The 18653-nt window shown below is 33.0% G+C and overlaps 3 protein-coding genes across 3 annotated transcripts; 1 reads left to right on the plus strand and 2 right to left on the minus strand.

Annotated features, from left to right (window-relative positions):
* Positions 1 to 971: 971 nt before the first annotated feature.
* LOC145017257 (putative galacturonosyltransferase 12) lies at positions 972 to 6425 on the plus strand. The gene is made up of 6 exons (XM_078975316.1): positions 972 to 1359; positions 3030 to 3076; positions 3983 to 4147; positions 4239 to 4829; positions 5481 to 5783; positions 6040 to 6425. The coding sequence occupies exons 1-6, from the start codon at positions 1143 to 1145 to the stop codon at positions 6322 to 6324; spliced, it is 1608 nt and encodes a 535-aa protein (XP_078831442.1). The 5' UTR covers positions 972 to 1142; the 3' UTR covers positions 6325 to 6425.
* Positions 6390 to 7562, minus strand: LOC145017258 (plant/protein (DUF1995)). Its single transcript, XM_078975317.1, has one exon. It carries the CDS (start codon positions 7545 to 7547, stop codon positions 6528 to 6530), a length of 1020 nt encoding a protein of 339 aa, XP_078831443.1. The 5' UTR covers positions 7548 to 7562; the 3' UTR covers positions 6390 to 6527.
* A 57-nt stretch (positions 7563 to 7619) lies between these two features.
* LOC145017256 (kinesin-like protein KIN-14N) lies at positions 7620 to 12120 on the minus strand. The gene is made up of 13 exons (XM_078975315.1): positions 11788 to 12120; positions 11571 to 11715; positions 11373 to 11482; positions 11183 to 11302; positions 10889 to 11092; positions 9722 to 10153; positions 9510 to 9648; positions 9220 to 9329; positions 8972 to 9133; positions 8697 to 8890; positions 8419 to 8500; positions 8120 to 8329; positions 7620 to 8045 (listed from the first exon to the last, which is right to left on the minus strand). Exons 1-13 carry the CDS (start codon positions 11983 to 11985, stop codon positions 7866 to 7868), a joined length of 2286 nt encoding a protein of 761 aa, XP_078831441.1. The 5' UTR covers positions 11986 to 12120; the 3' UTR covers positions 7620 to 7865.
* Positions 12121 to 18653: the final 6533 nt, after the last annotated feature.

Genomic DNA, 18653 nt, shown 5'->3' on the forward strand with positions numbered 1-18653 from the left:
AATTATCCATAAATATCCTAAAATTTCCTTTTATAATTGTAGTTAATTGTCCAAAATACTCTTTTGCTAAAATTTGTGTGATTATATGGTACATGTTATCTCATTGTAATATCATACACTCTCAAATCATGTCTATTGATAAATTCCATCCTTTGGTCCAGATTTGTGCATTATGCCACACAAGAATTAGTAAAAACAAAATAACCTAAGCATATATATATATATATATATATATATATATATATATATATATATATATATATATATATATATATATATATATATATATATATATATATATATAGTGGCGGAGCCACCCTTTGTGAAGTGGGGTGTATGGCCCCACTTGGAGTGACTAAACCTTTTATATACATCTAATTTCTTTGCAACTATAGTTATTAAATATATGATTGACCCCACTTTACAAAAAGACAGACACCACTTGCAACAAGAAATAACAAATTCATTCATTTTTAGCTTAATCTAGCGTCGGTGTACTCAAATACGCTAAGAAAACAAGTCAGATACAACCGGGAAGTCACCGGAAAACACTCTGATTCGCTGCAAACGGCTAATAATAGTCACAAAACTGCTCAAACTCGCATGAAAGTGTCGAAAACCACTACAGTTGCCGATAACTACTTGAAACTACTTAAAGTCGTCGGAAAACGCTCCCACTAACGGACCCCAATTGACCTTCGGTTTGGATCTGCCACTATATATATATATATATATATATATATATATATATATATATATATATATATATATATATATATATATATATATATATATATATATATATATATAGAAGTTAGGGTGTTGGCATCTTGAAAGTGAAAGAGTGATGAAACAAACACACCTCATTCTTAGTCTAATGTCGTATTCCTCCAAAATCAAAGTAAAAAATAACATTAAAACATACATATGACATGCATCCATAATATATTAATAACCTAAACCTCAAGCAAGTTTAGGTAGGAGATGGCAAACCCTCAACAGATTTCCCCCTTCGCACCTTGTACTTTGCCAATTTATTCCCTCTCCATCTCTCCACAATACTAATCACCCTCACTTTTTATAGCTATTTACATACATATACATATATACTCTTAACTCCATTCATAGATATATTGCTGTTGATGAAAATGCAACTCCATATATCTCCAAGTCTTAGACATGTCACGGTGTTGCCTGGAAAAGGAGTGAGGGAGTTCATAAAAGTGAAGGTTGGATCAAGAAGGTTGTCTTATCGAATGGTGTTTTACTCACTTTTGTTCTTTACATTCCTTCTTCGGTTTGTGTTCGTGTTGACTGCTGTCGATACCATTGATGGTCAAACCAGATGCTCCTCCATCGGTACGTTTTTTTATTATTTTATGCTTCAACTTTTGTGTAGCATGTCGTTTAAAAAAATATCTATTTTTGTATTTGTGTTTTTCAGTTCTCAAATGATAATCAAACTCTGTGTCTTCTGTTTGGATCATTAAACGTTTTTGGAGATGCTTAGATGGCTCTATAACATGATGAGAAATAGATCTTTATTCGCCGTTATTGTTGATTCATTTATTTTAGAGACAATAATTACAAACAAATAGATATATGATTAATTTATTTTAGAAGCAAGAATTACAAACAAATAGATACTCATCTCTTAAGTGTACTTTTTAATTTTGAAAGTATTCTTAATCTATATATTAATTAAAAGTAAACTTATTTTGAAGTCCACCAATATCGAATTGATAGACCAACAAATATGACAGTAAAAGATCGGTCAAATATCACCAATCAACAATGCAGACCAAACACTCCATTTTTCTAAAAAGAAATCATATATCAACGACTTTTATAAATTTGCGAATTATATTTTTCGTATTTTTTCATTCATGTTTTGATAATAAAACCACAAAAAGCAAGACTGTTGTTTATGATTACGAGCAAATATTATTATTCTTTTCGATATTTGAAATGTTTTTAAATATTTTTTAAAAATATTAATATAAGTTTATGATATGAAGCCTTAAACTATTAATAGATAATCTTTGATATTTGGATAACCATATTTTGTTTCTCATTATCTTGTTATTTAGTTGTTAAATAATTATTTTGTATGATCATCATACAAATTGCAGTAGAACTTATTATCACAAAGAAAAATCAATTAGTTCCACAAAAATTAAAATATATCAAATACAATTAATCAATTATTACTACTCGAAACAGCATAAACGCCTCGAAATATTATTTCCTCACGTTTTATTTCAATTAATGATAAGATTTTGAGTATATAATATCGTATAAGCACTTTCAAAACACGGGTCTTAATACTATGGAGGTCATATTACATAAAAACCAGAAAACATTATATGATCAAAATATATTTTTACCTAAAAGGTCTTTAACTTTATTCATAAATACCATTGATATTTTTTCCATTTAAATCATTATCATTGACCCATGTTAATCGATTATCATGTTTAAATTGTTTGCATGGCAATATCAATGCATGGTTTATGGTTTTTATTCAAAAACAATAAACAAATTAATAACCCTAGATAAAATATATTATAATATGGTGATCAAAGTTGTCAACATTAAGATCTTATAGAATTCTATTTTATTAGATCATGATCGTAATTTTAAAACACAAGATTTATATTTTTATCTATCAATTAACAATATATAGTTAAAACATAAAAATATATTATCTAATACATCATTTAACGATAAACAATTCAAAAGGGGTATATGCCTAGTAATTCGAGGAAAAATATCGTTTTTTTTATAAAAAATAGTAATAATCTAACAAACTTACAATCCATTCGGTATCAATTAAACCAATAAATGACCTAAGTAAAATTAAGATCATCTTAGTGGGTTCGATCGTACGATCCTATAATCATGATTAAGATTTGAACAACCTTAATGGTGATATTTTTGTAATTTATCATGCTTTGTACGAAAAAGCTCAATGTAACTTAATTTTATGATAAAATAAGTATATAAACATTTTCATGTTCTAATGACAGGTTGTCTACGAAAGAAACTAGGACCACGTAAAAATCTTCAATCAAGTGTAAATTTTCTAAGCCCTAATCTTTTACATACACATATGATTTTCTGAATGCGTAGCTATTTTGTATGTGTAATGATCCACTTGTTGGTTCAAACATTTGTTTATATCCGTGATGGAGCTAGATGGGGGTTGGGGTACAACTGTATCCCTAAAATAAATTTTATATATTGAACTTTACATATTATTTTTCTATATGTAAGTAAGCTTAACTACGTTGCACCCCTAGCTAAAAATATTAAGGATGCGTTTGGTTGTAACCTGTTTTCATTTTCTTAGAAAATGTTTTCAGAAAATAAGGTTAAGTTTTCGCTTTCAATTTTCAATGAAAATTTTAGAAAACACGTTTGGTTGAAACCGAGGGAGTTTTCATTTTCCATCTTAAACATTTGGAAAACTGTAAAAATCACTTTTCTAATTTACATACAATTTGGAAAATTGAAAATTTTCATTTTCTTGGAAAATTTTCATTTTCTTGGAAAATTTTGGAAAACTGAACAAACCAAACGCGTTTTCAAAATTTCCGGTTTTTTTTTTTTTTGGAAAATTTTTCTAGAAAACTATAAAAATTTTTACAACCAAACGCACCATAAATCTTATTGTCTACTTTTTTTCCCCTTCTAATGAATCCAAACGATTACTGCCGAGAGTTTAGAGACAAGAGTAAGATTGGTATTCCATCATCCATTCGAAAACTTTTATTAAAAAATACAATTTCAAGAGGCTTCATGTTTTATCCATATTTTGATTGTTCAAATATTATTTTAAATTTTGATTATGTTGCACCTCGTATTAAAATTTCTGGCTCCACCGCTGTGTCATATACGTCAAATTGTTTCTCGAAGTGAAATAAATTTTCATAGTTCAATTCATCCTTTTAACATAAAGTTATTTCTGCTTTTCTTCAAGGTCCCAGAAGTAATATACCAAATCTTGGAGGACTCCTCTAGTAAATACGACATAACCGCAGGGTCTGAAGCTGACATTCCTCAAACTTTAGAAGATTTTGTTTCGAGTTTGAAAGGCAACAATAGACCAGACGCAAAAACCTTCGCCATTAAGCTCAAATCCATGGTGATTAACTGGTTATCGTTATTCGTTAATGGTTTCCTACACACACTAAAACACACACTAACACATTTTCAATTCCGACTTCAATTTTCAGGTGACCCTTCTTGAACAAAGAACTCGAAAAGCCAAAATCCAAGAATACTTATACCGCCATGTCGCCTCCAGCAGCATCCCAAAACAACTCCACTGTCTCGCACTCCGGTTAGCCACCGAGCACGCTACCAACGCCGCCGCCCGCCGCCAGATCCCGTCGCCGGAGCTCGTGCCGGCACTCGTCGACAACTCATACTTCCACTTCGTTCTCGCGTCCGACAACATCCTCGCCGCCTCTGTGGTGGCCACCTCGCTCGTTTACAACTCCCTCCGCCCTGAAACGGTGGTGGTTCATATAATTACAGATCGGAAGACTTACTCTCCGATGCAGGCGTGGTTCTCGTTGCATCCATTAACGCCGGCTGTTATAGAGGTTAAGGCGTTGCATCATTTTGATTGGTTTGCGAAGGGGAAAGTGCCGGTTTTGGAAGCTATGGAGAAAGATCAGATGGCTAGGGCTCAGTTTAGAGGTGGGTCGTCCGCCATTGTTGCTAATAAGACCGAGAAACCTTATGTTATTGCTGCAAAGTTGCAGGCGATGAGTCCCAAGTATAACTCGCTCATGAACCATGTTCGAATTTATTTGCCAGAGGTAAAGTTTTAAACACCATCTCATAATTTGTTTATTTCTTGAATTGTTTCATGAAAAGCTTTTCAAACCCCATAAAACTTCAATTTTGGTCCTAAAAGTTAAATTTTTTTTACTTATTTGGTCCTAAAAGGTTTTTTCTTGTAATTTTAGTCTTTATTTAAGATTTTTATCACATCTTTTATCCCTGTTCCAAGTCAAATAAATATTATATATATTTTCAATCCCAAATTTGTAAAAAGTAACCAAAAATAGTCATCTAACTTATAGCAAGGACTAAAAACGTTACAATAATCTCAAACAAATATCAAAATTGCAAGATAAAACTTTTTATAACAAAAATGGCAAAAAAAATAGTTATACTCAAGGACAAAAATGTAATTTGCTCTAGTTCGAACTTAGATTGAGCTCATTAGTCCCTTATGTTAGCCATTAAATTAAAGTCACATAAGAGTTTTAACTTCAATTTGGATTGGGCCTTTATGTTGCCCTTTACGGACAATTATGTACTTGATTTTCCTCTCATATGGTACTTTTGGCTCATATGGGTCAATTAAGGCGTTTTTGGAAGGATAACTTTTTTTGATGAAATATTTGAATGGCTTATATTAACCATATAAATATAAATATGATTGTGGATGTTGGTTTTTGCAGATGTTTCCTAGTTTAAACAAGGTAGTCTTTCTAGACGATGACCTTGTGGTTCAAACGGATCTTTCACCTCTTTGGGACATTGATATGAATGGAAAAGTAAATGGAGCCGTTGAAACGTGTAGGGGAGAGGACAAATTTGTAATGTCAAAACGGTTAAAAAACTACTTGAATTTTTCTCATTCATTGATATCAAATAACTTTGATGCAAATGAATGTGCTTGGGCCTATGGCATGAACATATTTGACCTTGAAGCTTGGAGAAATACCAACATAAGTAACAATTACCATTATTGGCTTGAGGAGGTAACCCATATTCAAACAAATAAAGAAACCTACTTCCATTGATTTGTTTATCGCAACATCTTACTTTCATTTCTTCCTATTACAGCATTATACTTTGAAAAATCTATATGATTATAGCAATGTCTTCCATATACAAAACAATTTTCACCAAGTAGATTTTTTTAAAAAAATTATGTTTTTCAAAGCATAATGTCTCAATAAATGTTAAATTGAATACACCTCAAGAAATCTAACAAATTGTTTTCTTCTCATGTAGAATTTGAAATCGGATCTAAGTTTGTGGCAACTAGGAACATTACCTCCGGGTTTGATAGCATTTCATGGATATGTCCATATTATTGACCCGTTTTGGCATATGTTAGGCCTTGGGTACCAAGAGAATACAAGCATACCAGATGCTCAAAAGGCTGCAGTCATCCATTTCAATGGTCGAGCTAAACCATGGTTAGATATAGCTTTTCCAGAGCTAAGGGCATTATGGTCAAAGTATGTCAACTTTTCAGATAAATTCATCAAGTCATGCAACATTAGAGCGTCTTAGAACATGTACATGAATGATTATATGCGAATATTTTATGTATAGATGAAACCATAAGAGTTTTTTATTTCAATTTTTTTCGAATTCGGTGATTTGAGATATAAGTAGCATTCTCATCCACTTTACACATTTTTTTTTTCCTTTATCAAAAGTAATCAAATAAGGATTTTTTTTTTTTCTTAAAAAAACAACCCTTTAGTTTAGACTTACTTTTTTCCAGTTACATTTGAAACCAATCCTTTCAAGAACTTTGCAGACTTTGTAATAGGAGAGTTAATAGCCATCAAATTATAAAGAACATTCTCAACTTCATTAATGGAAGGTCTTGTTTTGAATCTTGAAACTACTTTCAATTCTCCTTCTTCTTCTTCAACAAGCACACTCCACTTCTCACCACTCAAAACCCCATCTCTCACACACTTAAACACCACACCATTTCTCTTACTCAATAGCCCTCTAACCTCCAATCCCATAAACGAATAAATCACTTCAAAAGATCCCAAAAAGTCAACAAAATCACCAAGAATGCTTTCCTCATCTTCATAACTCCATCTAGGGTTGAATATCACCACTGGCTTTGGGTACAGACTGTTAGTGATTGTTTCCATCACTTCCATTTGTGAAGCTTCTGGTGTCAAAAATACTGCCACGTCAGCAGAGCTCAAAACTCTGTTTCCCCCATCTTTTAGTGAAGAAATGTCGACATGCTCAACTGACCCAAACGCGACTCTATTTGCAGCTTCTGTTAGGAAAGAATTGGGCCATAGTATTAGAATCTTCACTTTAGAGCCCTTTCTCTTAATGGGCATTTCATCGAACACTTGGAGTGCAAGCTGTGATAAGGAATCGGGAGAGTCATCATTGACTGGGATTTCGACACGAAATCTGGGCTGCTTTAGTTTCTTGAGTTTACCGGCTGTAAGTTTTAGGTTGTTGAGAGGTTTCTCTAAGGTCGACGAAAGACATGTTTTTGCTTGACGTATAGCTTCCTCTTTGGATTTGGGTGGAGAAGAGAGATTACACTGAATGGATAACAAAAGAGGAATCTTTTTCGGTTTTATGATTTGGGAATTTGATGAAGCAATCGAAAATTTGAAATGGGGTTGAATTGAATGATATTTGAAAGGACTCAAATGAAAATTTGGGAGATTAGTTGTCATCTTTGTTCTTTCTGAAAGCAGAAAAAAGTCTGTAGATTTGAGCAAAAGATCAGATATATAAGCCATAAACGTGGGACAATAACAGCCACACAAAAATTGGAAAATAAATCACCGGAATCTTTCCAAGATCATGCAATATAAAACTGTCATCTTTTCACTTTGTATGCATTAACGATAGTAAATCAAGAATAAACACAAACATATAGAAACATCTTTGCAAATGGAACTACTAAAATACATGTCCAAAAATCTATTCAATCAAATTCCGTTCATTCAAGCTAACTACTTTTCTTCAATCTTCTGATATACACATCGATTGCAAACAAACTTGTTAGGGTTTCGAAAATTCAATTAGGTTTGATAATTACGATTTTTGCCTCGTCATTAGCCATAGCTGAGGCGACCATCCACCTGCCGGAAAGAGGTTTGCCGGCGAGGTGTTCCAATCTCACAAGCATTGACTCTAGCGGCAAACCGGAGAGAGCAAAGTGACTCATTGGCTGAGCTAGCTGCCGGAGAAACATTCACCACCATCAAAGTCTTCGAATCCCCACCTAAGCAAGGCTGAACAACAAGTTCCGATCAATTTCAGCCATGAAACCCAAAACCAATATAAACAAAACCAGAATTCATTATACCTGGAGGAGATACGTAAGCTTGGAGTTCCTAAAAGGCACATGTTCTTCCTTCTTTGCTAATGCAAATATAACAGTACTTAAACACGACAAACTTTTGTTGATGTATTGAGTTTCTGTTAATCGAACCCCAGTTGATTCACTTTTGGAAAGACGTTCACTTCCCGCAAGATCGATTAGGTTAAGAACACCTTTCACTTGTTGCCCCGTGTTCTACAATGCAAAACAAGATTTCATCGATCATTAACCAATTAGCTAATACAATACCAGATGGAATTTTGAAAACCCGAAACTACCCTTACCTCATTAACACCTGATATCCTCAAAGTGAACACAAAATGACTTCTCGACGATTGTTCATTCATTTGAGTCTTACCCACGGACCTAATCAAGAAACACATGTACACCTCACAAAATAAGAAAAACAAGCCGAGGGTAAAATAGTCATTTTCATAAATTTAGCAAGTTCTTGTCTCATCAGTAGGACAAAAAGGTACTTTTTTTTTTTTTTTTGGTCTTTTTTGATATCAATCAGTACAACTTGTTATGTTACGTCTTGTTAGAGAAATCATAAAAATACCTGGCTTGTGCAGCACGGTTTAACAAAAATGAAACTTCTCGACTGCTACGGACATCCACAATGGTCAAATCAGAGACATGTGTATTGCCATTTGGATCATGTTTAATTGCATACTTGCCCGACTCATTTGAACAATTTCGGTTTGTTGACAATAAATCACGTATAGTGTCATTGTATATTTCCAACATCGAAACCTATAAACCCCATTTTTTAAATAATAATAATAATAATAATAAATCGTCTAAGCAAGAAAAACAAGGAAATTGATTCCAAACCTGCATTTCATACTTCCACTCTTGATTTTGAAGTGTTTCTCGGGACTCGAATATTTGTTCCAAAGATCGCGGTATTAATCCTTTTTCATCATGGTTTCCCGGTGTACCCATCATTGTATGAGTTTTTCCTGACCCCGTTTGGCCATAAGCAAAGATACAAACCTTAAATAGCAATGTACTTTTTAATTTATTTGTTATTATAATTAACATGTATTACACACACACACTAAAAAGCAATGTTGTTTCACCTTATAACCATCGAGTGCACTTTGCACAAGCTGCGAGACCTCCTCGAACACCTCTTCTTGTGTCGATTCGGGCACAAATACGTTGTCAAAACTAAAAGAATGCTTTTTCCCTTTTTTTTAACAAGAAACATAGAAAATTATAATACGAAGAGTTAAACATAAGGGTTAGATGCAAGAAATTGCAATGTACTTTCATTTTAATCTTCATTAAAAAGCATACTACTTTGCTAATTCTTGCATTGAATTGTAAATGTGCAATCAAATTTGAAAGATAAGAGTCTTTAAAGTACCATTTTGCAATAACTCAACGCCTCGGCCAAGACCTTCGGTTGTTGTAGGAAAAGAAACCGTCTTTGTTTCATTGTCACCATCATCATCACACAACAAAGGTCTCACCCTACAAAAAACTCGTATGTTTCCTTTCAATTCCTGTTTCAAAATTAAAAAACTCGTTAACCATTATATAAATAAATTTATGAATTAAATAGAAATTGGAACTCACTAAAATTGTGTTATGCAATTTTTTACGCAAGAGTTCTCCTTCATAATGTTTCGATTCTGCCTCAGCTAAACGAAGTTGTAAGTCGGAGTTAATTTTCTTTTGTTCTTCATAACCTGTTCTTATCTCAAATGCCGATACATCAGACATCTCTAGTTTACTTTCTGTTGCAGTAAGTTTTTGTTGCAATTTCTTTATTTGATCACTTTGTGAGGAACAAATGGCTTGTGAAGATAATAAACTTGATGTAAGGTTTTCTATTTCATCCGATGATTTCCCACTCCATTCTTTATATTTTGAAACTTCTTTCGATAAATCTTCTACTTTTGACAACTGGCGATCACGATCATCTCTCACTTGTTGTAAATCCATTCTTAGGTGCCCTACTTCACTTGCCAATTCGTCTTTTTGCTTCAATGTTTCGTTGGTATTTTCCTGAAAATTAAAACATAGATTGAGAATATGTTTGATAAAGATTGTGTTTGTTATATGGGACTTATCGTACAAAACTAAACAAGTTTTCTAGGATTATTTTTTATGATGATGATAAGGAGGACATTTATGACATAAGAGATTAAAAAAAGGTCTCTTTAAGTGGGACAAAAAATTGTGTTTTTCATGAACATAAATAACAATTTTTTGTCTCGCCTTTTTGGGTGGGACAATTTTTTTTGTTTTTGTCCTCGATTTTCAATCCAATGCACAATCGGACAAAAGTAACAATTTTTTGACCCAACTTATTTCATTTTTTTTTTTTTTGTGAAAAAAAAAATGTGTTGTTTGTGAGTGGGACAACAATATCAATTTTTTTGTTACACCAACTTAATTAAAAAAAATCCAACTCTCTCCCCCTTCACCATTTTGGATGACAAAAAAAGTGTTGTTTTTGTTCTGATTTTAATCTATTGTCTTATACGGAAAAAAGTAGTAATTTTTTGTCTCACTATTTTTAGGTGAGAAAAAATGTTACTTTTTTCTCATATCTTTCCAAAAGAAAGGTGTATAGTAATTTTCTATCCCACCTTATATCAACTTTTTGGTTGGGGCGAAAATTTTGTTTTATTAATTTTTTGTTTCTAATACCAAACTGTATTGTCATGTCATGCATAATAAATAGGGTTTAAGATACGAAAAACTAATTCAGAAAAATCAACTATAGAAAACACCGACTTTTGTAGCATTCAACTGATCTTGCAAAGAAGTGCAATGGCCTCTTAAGTTGCTAACATTCTCCAACATTGCAACCTTCTCCTTCTCAACATTCTTGAGGATTTCATTCGTTTGATTAAGCTCAGATTGAAGCTTACTATTGTATTGTTGTAAGCTCGTGTTATATTCTTGCAGCCTCTTATACATATCATTGAGTGATAATATCTAAAAACCAAAAAATAAATAAAAAATCAACATCATCTATATAATAAGATAATAAAATAATCCAATCTCATTAAAGATCATCTATATTACCTTTTGATTAGCACTTTTACTTTCTCTTTGAGCTCTTTCGAGTTCTTCCTTGATTGAAGTTTGTAATCTCTCCGCACTCAATCTAGCTTCTTTCTCCTTTGTTAATGTTTCCATTGCCGCCTAATATTAATTTTTTTAACAATATTAAATAATTTTTTTTAAATATTAATTTTCAAGATCCAAATAATACCGATTTATCTGATTCTTCTTTTGCGAATTTCTCTTGTAGCGCTGTGTAATTCCTTCTTAACTCCATGATTACCGAATTCAGTTCTTCTTCCTTTTCGCTCATTAGCAATTCTTCAACCAATGAAACATAAAAAATTAGTTTAAATTATAAAAAAGATGTTCTTGAAAGTATGATTATTATTATTATTATTATTTATACCCATATCGTTGCATCTATTTATTGCAGATTCCAGCATCTTCCCATTCTTTTCTTGCTCTAACAAAAGATTCTCTTCAAGTTCTTGAAACCATTTGATACATATTCTGAGTCGTTTTATATACTCCATCATCGAATCACATTTCTCCTAAAAACGCCACAAAATCAATTCCAAATTCGACATAAGTTGAAGAAGAAAAAGAACAATTAAAAAACTAACCTTTAGACTAAACTTATTCTTTGTTCTGATTTTCTCATGCAACAATGATTCAACGTCTTCCCTAGTGAATTCAATCGCTCCACAATCCGAACCCGCATTGCTTGTTGGCCCGACCCGGATAACAGGATCTTGACCGCCATTAACAACGGAAAAAATCTGCCGTGGTGGCATTCTACCACCATTCGCCGCCCCAACCATTTTATAAACCTTTTATTTTTAGTGTTCTTGAACACAAAGAAAGTGTAATTAAACCCCAGAAAATTGGTTGAGGGAAAACAAATTGTGAGAATCGAATTGATGAATAAGGGGTTTGATTAGGTGGTGGAAAGAAAAGGATTGATGTTCATGTTACTTGAAAGGAAAGATTATGGGTTTTGTGAGAGGTAGTGGGGTGGGTCCATGAATTGAAATAAAAGCTACCAAAGATTGGTATTAAATTGATTGCTTCGAGTTGCAGGGAAATCTGTGATGGAGACGATGGAACTGTGATGGTGTTAACGGGTGTTTTTTTTTTAAATTTGAAATTTAATAATGTTGGATATGAAAAGATCAAAGAGAAATTACGATTTTATTTGTAGGTTTATGTTTTTGGACTCTTGATTTGTTGAATAAAAGGCCGGACGGTGGCCTTGACTGATTCTTCTCCAAATGGAGCAGGCTACTAATAAAGAATCACTATATTCTACATATCTTTTAGAAAAAAAAAAAAAAAATATATATATATATATATATATATATATATATATATATATATATATATATATATATATATATATATATATATATATATATAACAATTCACAATTCAAGAATCAAATCGTTAGTTAAAAGTTAAAAGTTAAAGAAACAAATTATGTAAAGTTTAAAGTTGAAGACTTTCATTCGCTAAATATTTTATGAAATTGTAAAATTAAGGTCTAAGAGGGTTTAAACGGTAGTACTTGTTGGTTATGGGGATCTTAGGGTGTTTGGATTAGATTTTTAACTTATTGTTTATAGCTTATTTGTGGTGGGAATAAGCAATAAGCATGGGATGGATGCTTATTAAAATTAGCTTATCTAGCCTAATAAACTGAATTTTATCCAAACACTTAAATTAGCTTATTATGGGAATAAGTAATAAGCACCTCTTTCTTTCCTATCCAAACACCCCCTTAGATTAGAACAATAACCGGAAAAGTTGTTATATTACGACCGAACCTTAATAAAAATGAATGATTATAATAGGAAAAACTGATTTACTATAACTAACTGAACCTCAATAAAAAAAAGGGAAAATTTCGCATATGTCCTTACAAACATTAAGAATTACGTTTATATCCTTTCAAAATTCATAATTACATATATATCCTTGTTAACCTAGTAAGCTCACGTTTATATCCAATTTTATAATATAAAGAGATATAAATTAATTTAATATCAACAAATATATTTAAAAATAAAAAATACATATAGATTTACCAAAATACCCTTTACACATTATATCTAAAATTAAATCGTATTCCTTTTATTGCTAGAAATTGTTAATTAGGTTTTGAGGGGAAAATAGAATCCTCAATCGTCGTGATCGATCAGCCAACCAAGCACCTTTCTCCATCGCCAAAAATCGAGTTCTATCTCTCCCTCCCATCTTCCGGTCTCCATCACCTTCTTCCCTCTTAGTTGTTGTTCTTTTCTTCTACTCTTCTATTATTCCCTAATTTCTACCAAATTTGTTTCACAATCGAAGCTTTTTGATTTGTCGGGTGTAATCGAATCGGCTTTTTGATCATTGGGTACAACCTGTCAAAGATTTTTCAAATAATCAAAGTATTTGATCTTTGTGGATTTCGTTTCGAGTTTGATGGAGTCAAGGTGGTTATAATGGCAGCTTCGAAATCTGCTGCACGAACGTACTACTGGAGGGAGTATTTTAAGAGCTCAAATGGAGATATATTTGAAACCATTGAGAAAGCCAATCAATTCAACTTGTTTTTGAACAAATCGAGTTCGTGGATTTGTGATTTATGCTCATTGTTTGTCGTTTTTCTTTGCTAGTCTGAATCGGTGTTGTAAGGCCATAGTTATCGAGAGACTGCCCTCTGGAGTATTTTTTTGACCCATTTGAGCTACAACATCTTACTCAACTTGATTGTAAGTTACAGCGATACCCTTCAAGTAATCCGTGTAACATATTTACCTCAAAAAGTTCTGATGCTTTGGGTACACTGATTTAGAGTTGTCAATGTTAATTCTTGTGCTTCATTGAACAAATTAATGGAAAATTGAGAGAAATTACCACTCCTTATTGATTTATTAGCTCTAATATTTCTGTGAATGAAATCCTATGCGATGAAGAAGCACAAAATGCAAGTGGAATGATGAAGAACGACAAACTACAAGTCGACCTATTGGAGGGTTTTTTCTGTTTCACGTGGTGGACTTTTCCCACATTTAATTAGGTTTAATCCTAATTAATTAGGTTTAATCATAATTAAATGCATTTAGTTCTAATCTTTAATAATGTTTAAAGGGTATTTTGGTAAATCTATATGTATTTTTGATTTTAAATATATTTGTTGATATTAAAGTAATTTATATCTCTTTAATTTATAAAATTTGATATAAATGTGAGTTTACTAGGTTAATAAGGATATATATGTAATTATGAATTTTGAAAGGATATAAACGTAATTCTTAATGTTTGTAAGGATATATATGAAATTTGCCCTAAAAATAAATGATTATAACCAGAAAAATTGACTCATTATAAGTTATAACCAAACCGATAAAAAAATGATTTTGATTGAAATAATTGATCCATTATAATCGAACCTTAATAAAAACGAATGATAATTATAAGCTAAATATTATAAGTGAACTTTAATAAAAAAAATGAATGATTATAGACAAAATTACAAAAATGATCCTTATGGTTTGTCAAAAGTCATAAAGTCAGTCTCTGCTAATTTTTTTATAATGAAAATGGTCCTTGTGGTTTGCAAAACTTGCACTGATGGCCATTTTTACTAACTCCGTTAGTATTCAGCCGTTAGGAACTAAATTTGTAAGGGTATTTTTGTCTTTTCAAGTATAAAGGGACTGAATTCGTAACATTTAGTAAACCATAGGGATGATTTTTGAAATTTGTTTGAAAAAAACAATTAAATGACTAGGAAAGGGATCGAACTCAAGACCTCGAGCCTCTTAAAGTACAAAAGCCTTCACCGTTTGAGATGCATGCTCATTTGGTTCTTTGTTCCCTAAAACTAACTTATATAATAGATAAAATTGCAAAAATGGTCCCTGTGGTATGCAAAATTTTGGGATTTTAATCCAAACCCCGAGTTTTTTGGATTCATGGTGCTTTTGGAGTGGTTTGTATGTGGAATTGATCCCCGGACTTAACTTCCATTAACTTGTTGCTGTTAACCCTCTCATGTACCTCTCACATGAGGGTATATTTGTCTTTTTACTTCTCAGGGACCATTTTTGCACTGAAAAAAATACATCATTATTATTAAAAAAAAATTAATACCTATTTATTTATTTTAATAATTAAAAAATAAAAGAACTTTCTCTTTCTCTCTCTCTCTCTCTCTCTCTCTCTCTCTCTCTCTCTCTCTTTCAAGAAAAAGTCAAAAAACCCACTCCAATCCATCTTCTTCTTCCTAACCCATCTTCTTCTTTTATACGTTTTCTACCTCAACTATTATGCAATAAAACCTGTAAATTATTGATGAAGAACTATAAGCTATGCTGGAGTAAAAAACGATGAATAAATGGGAGTTGGGAGCTTACTTGTACGAAGGAGATTTTCGTGTATTCATCGACCCCTAATAGGTTTTCTAATTTCTTGCACCTGTGAGCCCATTCCATTGTCTCCGTGATGTTTATTGAATAATATTTTGAATTGGAACGGATAAACCATTGATTAATCCCTGATGCACACGATTTAGTCTTGACGATGCATATGCTGAGTGTGACATCCCCAAAATCACGGCCAGAAAAGACCGGTTTTGTTTATACTTTATTTCAAAATCAGAATAATCTTTTAATAAAAGAGTTGCGGAATTTGTCACAAAACAATATTATGATAAAGATTTATCAAAAGCATTTCCTTATAAATGTATTTAATTAAAAAAACTCGGGATGTCATGTTCGATACATTACATAAGTATAAACAATACAACATAGGCCTTACTACATTATTTCATATCTACAGGCCTATATCTGTAATCCCTCGTCCAAAACATCACATATATGCTCATGCGCCACTACCTGTAATACAAGAAACTAAGTGGGTCAGGCTTGGGAGTCTGGCGAGCACATAGGGTTTTCAACCCACAATAAATAAGTTTATTAACTTTATCAAACCAAATAAACCCGATTACCCATTCCCGTTATCCTAACTTTACGTCCCTAAGACATCTAACACAAGGGACATAGTCTAAGGACGATCATCGGGATGAACACTACTGCTAAGGGGATTCCTCAGCAATAAATGTCCTTAAGGCAACCATGTGGGGGATGGAGTACATCTGGTGAGCACACAGTTCGAATAAACATCTACAGGTTGCGAGCCTGCTAGTGTTCCATTGGACTATCTAGAATAGTCCGTGGTCGTCATCTATACTCCGCTAGATGACTGGATCATCCATAACATCTATAACGAGGCCTCTCTTTATTTTATTTTGTCACACAACAACTAATACATCTACCCATGTTTTACCCCAACATTTTCGTAGATATAAAATACATATACAGTTTAAATCATTGAAAACATGTATAAAATTGTTCATCCAGCATAGATAGCAAGTATACAGATAATATGCACACACAGCACGTAATTTATATAAAATACTTCATATCTATGTGTATGATGAAAGTAACTATGCACTCACCTTAAAGGTGGTGACTCGGCACTCAGATAGCGCTTCGATACTCTCAAAACAATTTTCCTTCGATAAAACCTAGTACCAATACCACTATGGTTTAGTCTAACGATAACCGTGACAAATTAATTAGTCTGACTATTATTATTATTATATAAGCGTTAATAACACTCAATATAACTCATAATAATAGCCCAAATAATTATTTTAAGGATCTAATAACATTGTTATAATTATTTGAAAGCTATATTAAAAATTATGTAAGCGTAGTACACTTACAGCGAATTTTATCGAAAACCGGAACTTAATTGGAGCAGTGTTTCGAAACCGAAATACTCCTTTTTCTCGGGGACTTTGGGGGTCTCGGGGCTTCCCTCGGGGGGGGGGGGGGGGGGGTTGGGGTTGGGGTTGTGGAGAGAGAAATTAGTGAGAGAAAAAAGAGGTTTTGGAGTGAAGAAGAATGGCAGCCTCGGCCTTCTATTTATAGCCCAGACTTCGGACTTACGTTGGGCGTACCGAAGCCTTACGCTGGGCGTAAGTTCGGATAAGGGTGACAGCTTCGCACCAGCTGGCTTGCAACATCGGAAGAGGTAAGGCGAGGGTACGCAGGGCGTACTAACTCCGGACGCGGAGCGTATGCGAGGACCATGTGTCGGCCATCCGAAGCGAGCCGTGATCAGCAAGCGAGGGTCAGGATTAAGCCACGTCATCAATCCAGGCATCAACTTCGCAATTTCACTTTCTAACTTTAAAATTTTGTAACTTTTGCATACGACTCCGTTTTTGATGTTCTTTATATGCACGTGAATGTGGGAACGTACTCTACAACTTTCGTTTAGACTTCGTTGGATAATTTTGACTTGATTTTAAATTTTATATTATTAACAGACCGGGACAGGATTGGTCCGTTAAATCCTCATAACTTCTTCATCCGACATCCATTTTTGCCCATATTTTTCTCGTTACGTTACTTTTAACGAGATCTTTGATTCTCGTTTAGGTCGCGTAAGCCAAAAACCACTCAAACTAAAATTCGAGTTTCAGGTTGTGCATTACTAAGCCGAATCTTAGAAAAATCATAACTTCTTCATACGAAGTCAGATTTGGGCATTATTTTTATGGATTTTCTTGGTTTAACATATTCTACGACTTTCGTTTAGATCACTAAGGCCAAAAATTCCTCCATCGTAAATTCACTATTTACGTCTCCCGGTGCCATGTCAGTTTTTCCATAAAACTTCGACGGCCATAACTTCTTCGTTATAACTCGGATTTCGGCGTTCTTTATATCCCCGGAATCCTTGTTTCGACCACTACGACTTTATGTAGAAATATCGGACTTATTTCACACTTTAATTTTGATGCTTATTTTTATTCTTTATTAAATATATATTTATAATAAAGTAATAAGCACACAAATACACATAATTCACATAGAATTAAAATATTTAATCTTTATTACATCAAAAAGTGTTACATCGTCTAAAAATGCTTAACCCCGAAACCCGGGCGTTACACTGAGCCATGGAAGCCTTACCCTTGAAAAAGGTAAGGGGGTTTGAAGAACACCCCGAAAAATTTCAGACTCATCTCGTTCATGTTTTACTTGGGTAAAGTCGTAATCTTGCAACTTTACTGGGGACCGAATTTCTTTAGGCGGTTTTTATGAGGATAAAACACACTGTAAAAATACAACATGTTCATCATCTTCCCCATCTCACGCACACAGCTGAATCGATTAGGTTCATTTTTAGATACAGGATCTCCCCAACAACATTCATTGTTCATTTCAAATTATCATATCATCCCCAATTTCTGATCTCCACAAGTAGATATCTTAGATATCTAAAAAACTCTTTCTTTTGTCTTTTTCTTTGTATCACAATTGACATTCGTATGTTCAAATTTCCCTCATTCAATAATTGGTGAGTGTAGTCATTGTTAGATCATGTAGTCAATGTGTTCGATGAAATGCTTATGTGGTTTCTTGCA

This window comes from Lactuca saligna, chromosome 9 (assembly GCF_052625555.1).
Source record: "Lactuca saligna cultivar CGN05327 chromosome 9, ASM5262555v1, whole genome shotgun sequence".
NCBI lineage: Eukaryota > Viridiplantae > Streptophyta > Magnoliopsida > Asterales > Asteraceae > Lactuca > Lactuca saligna.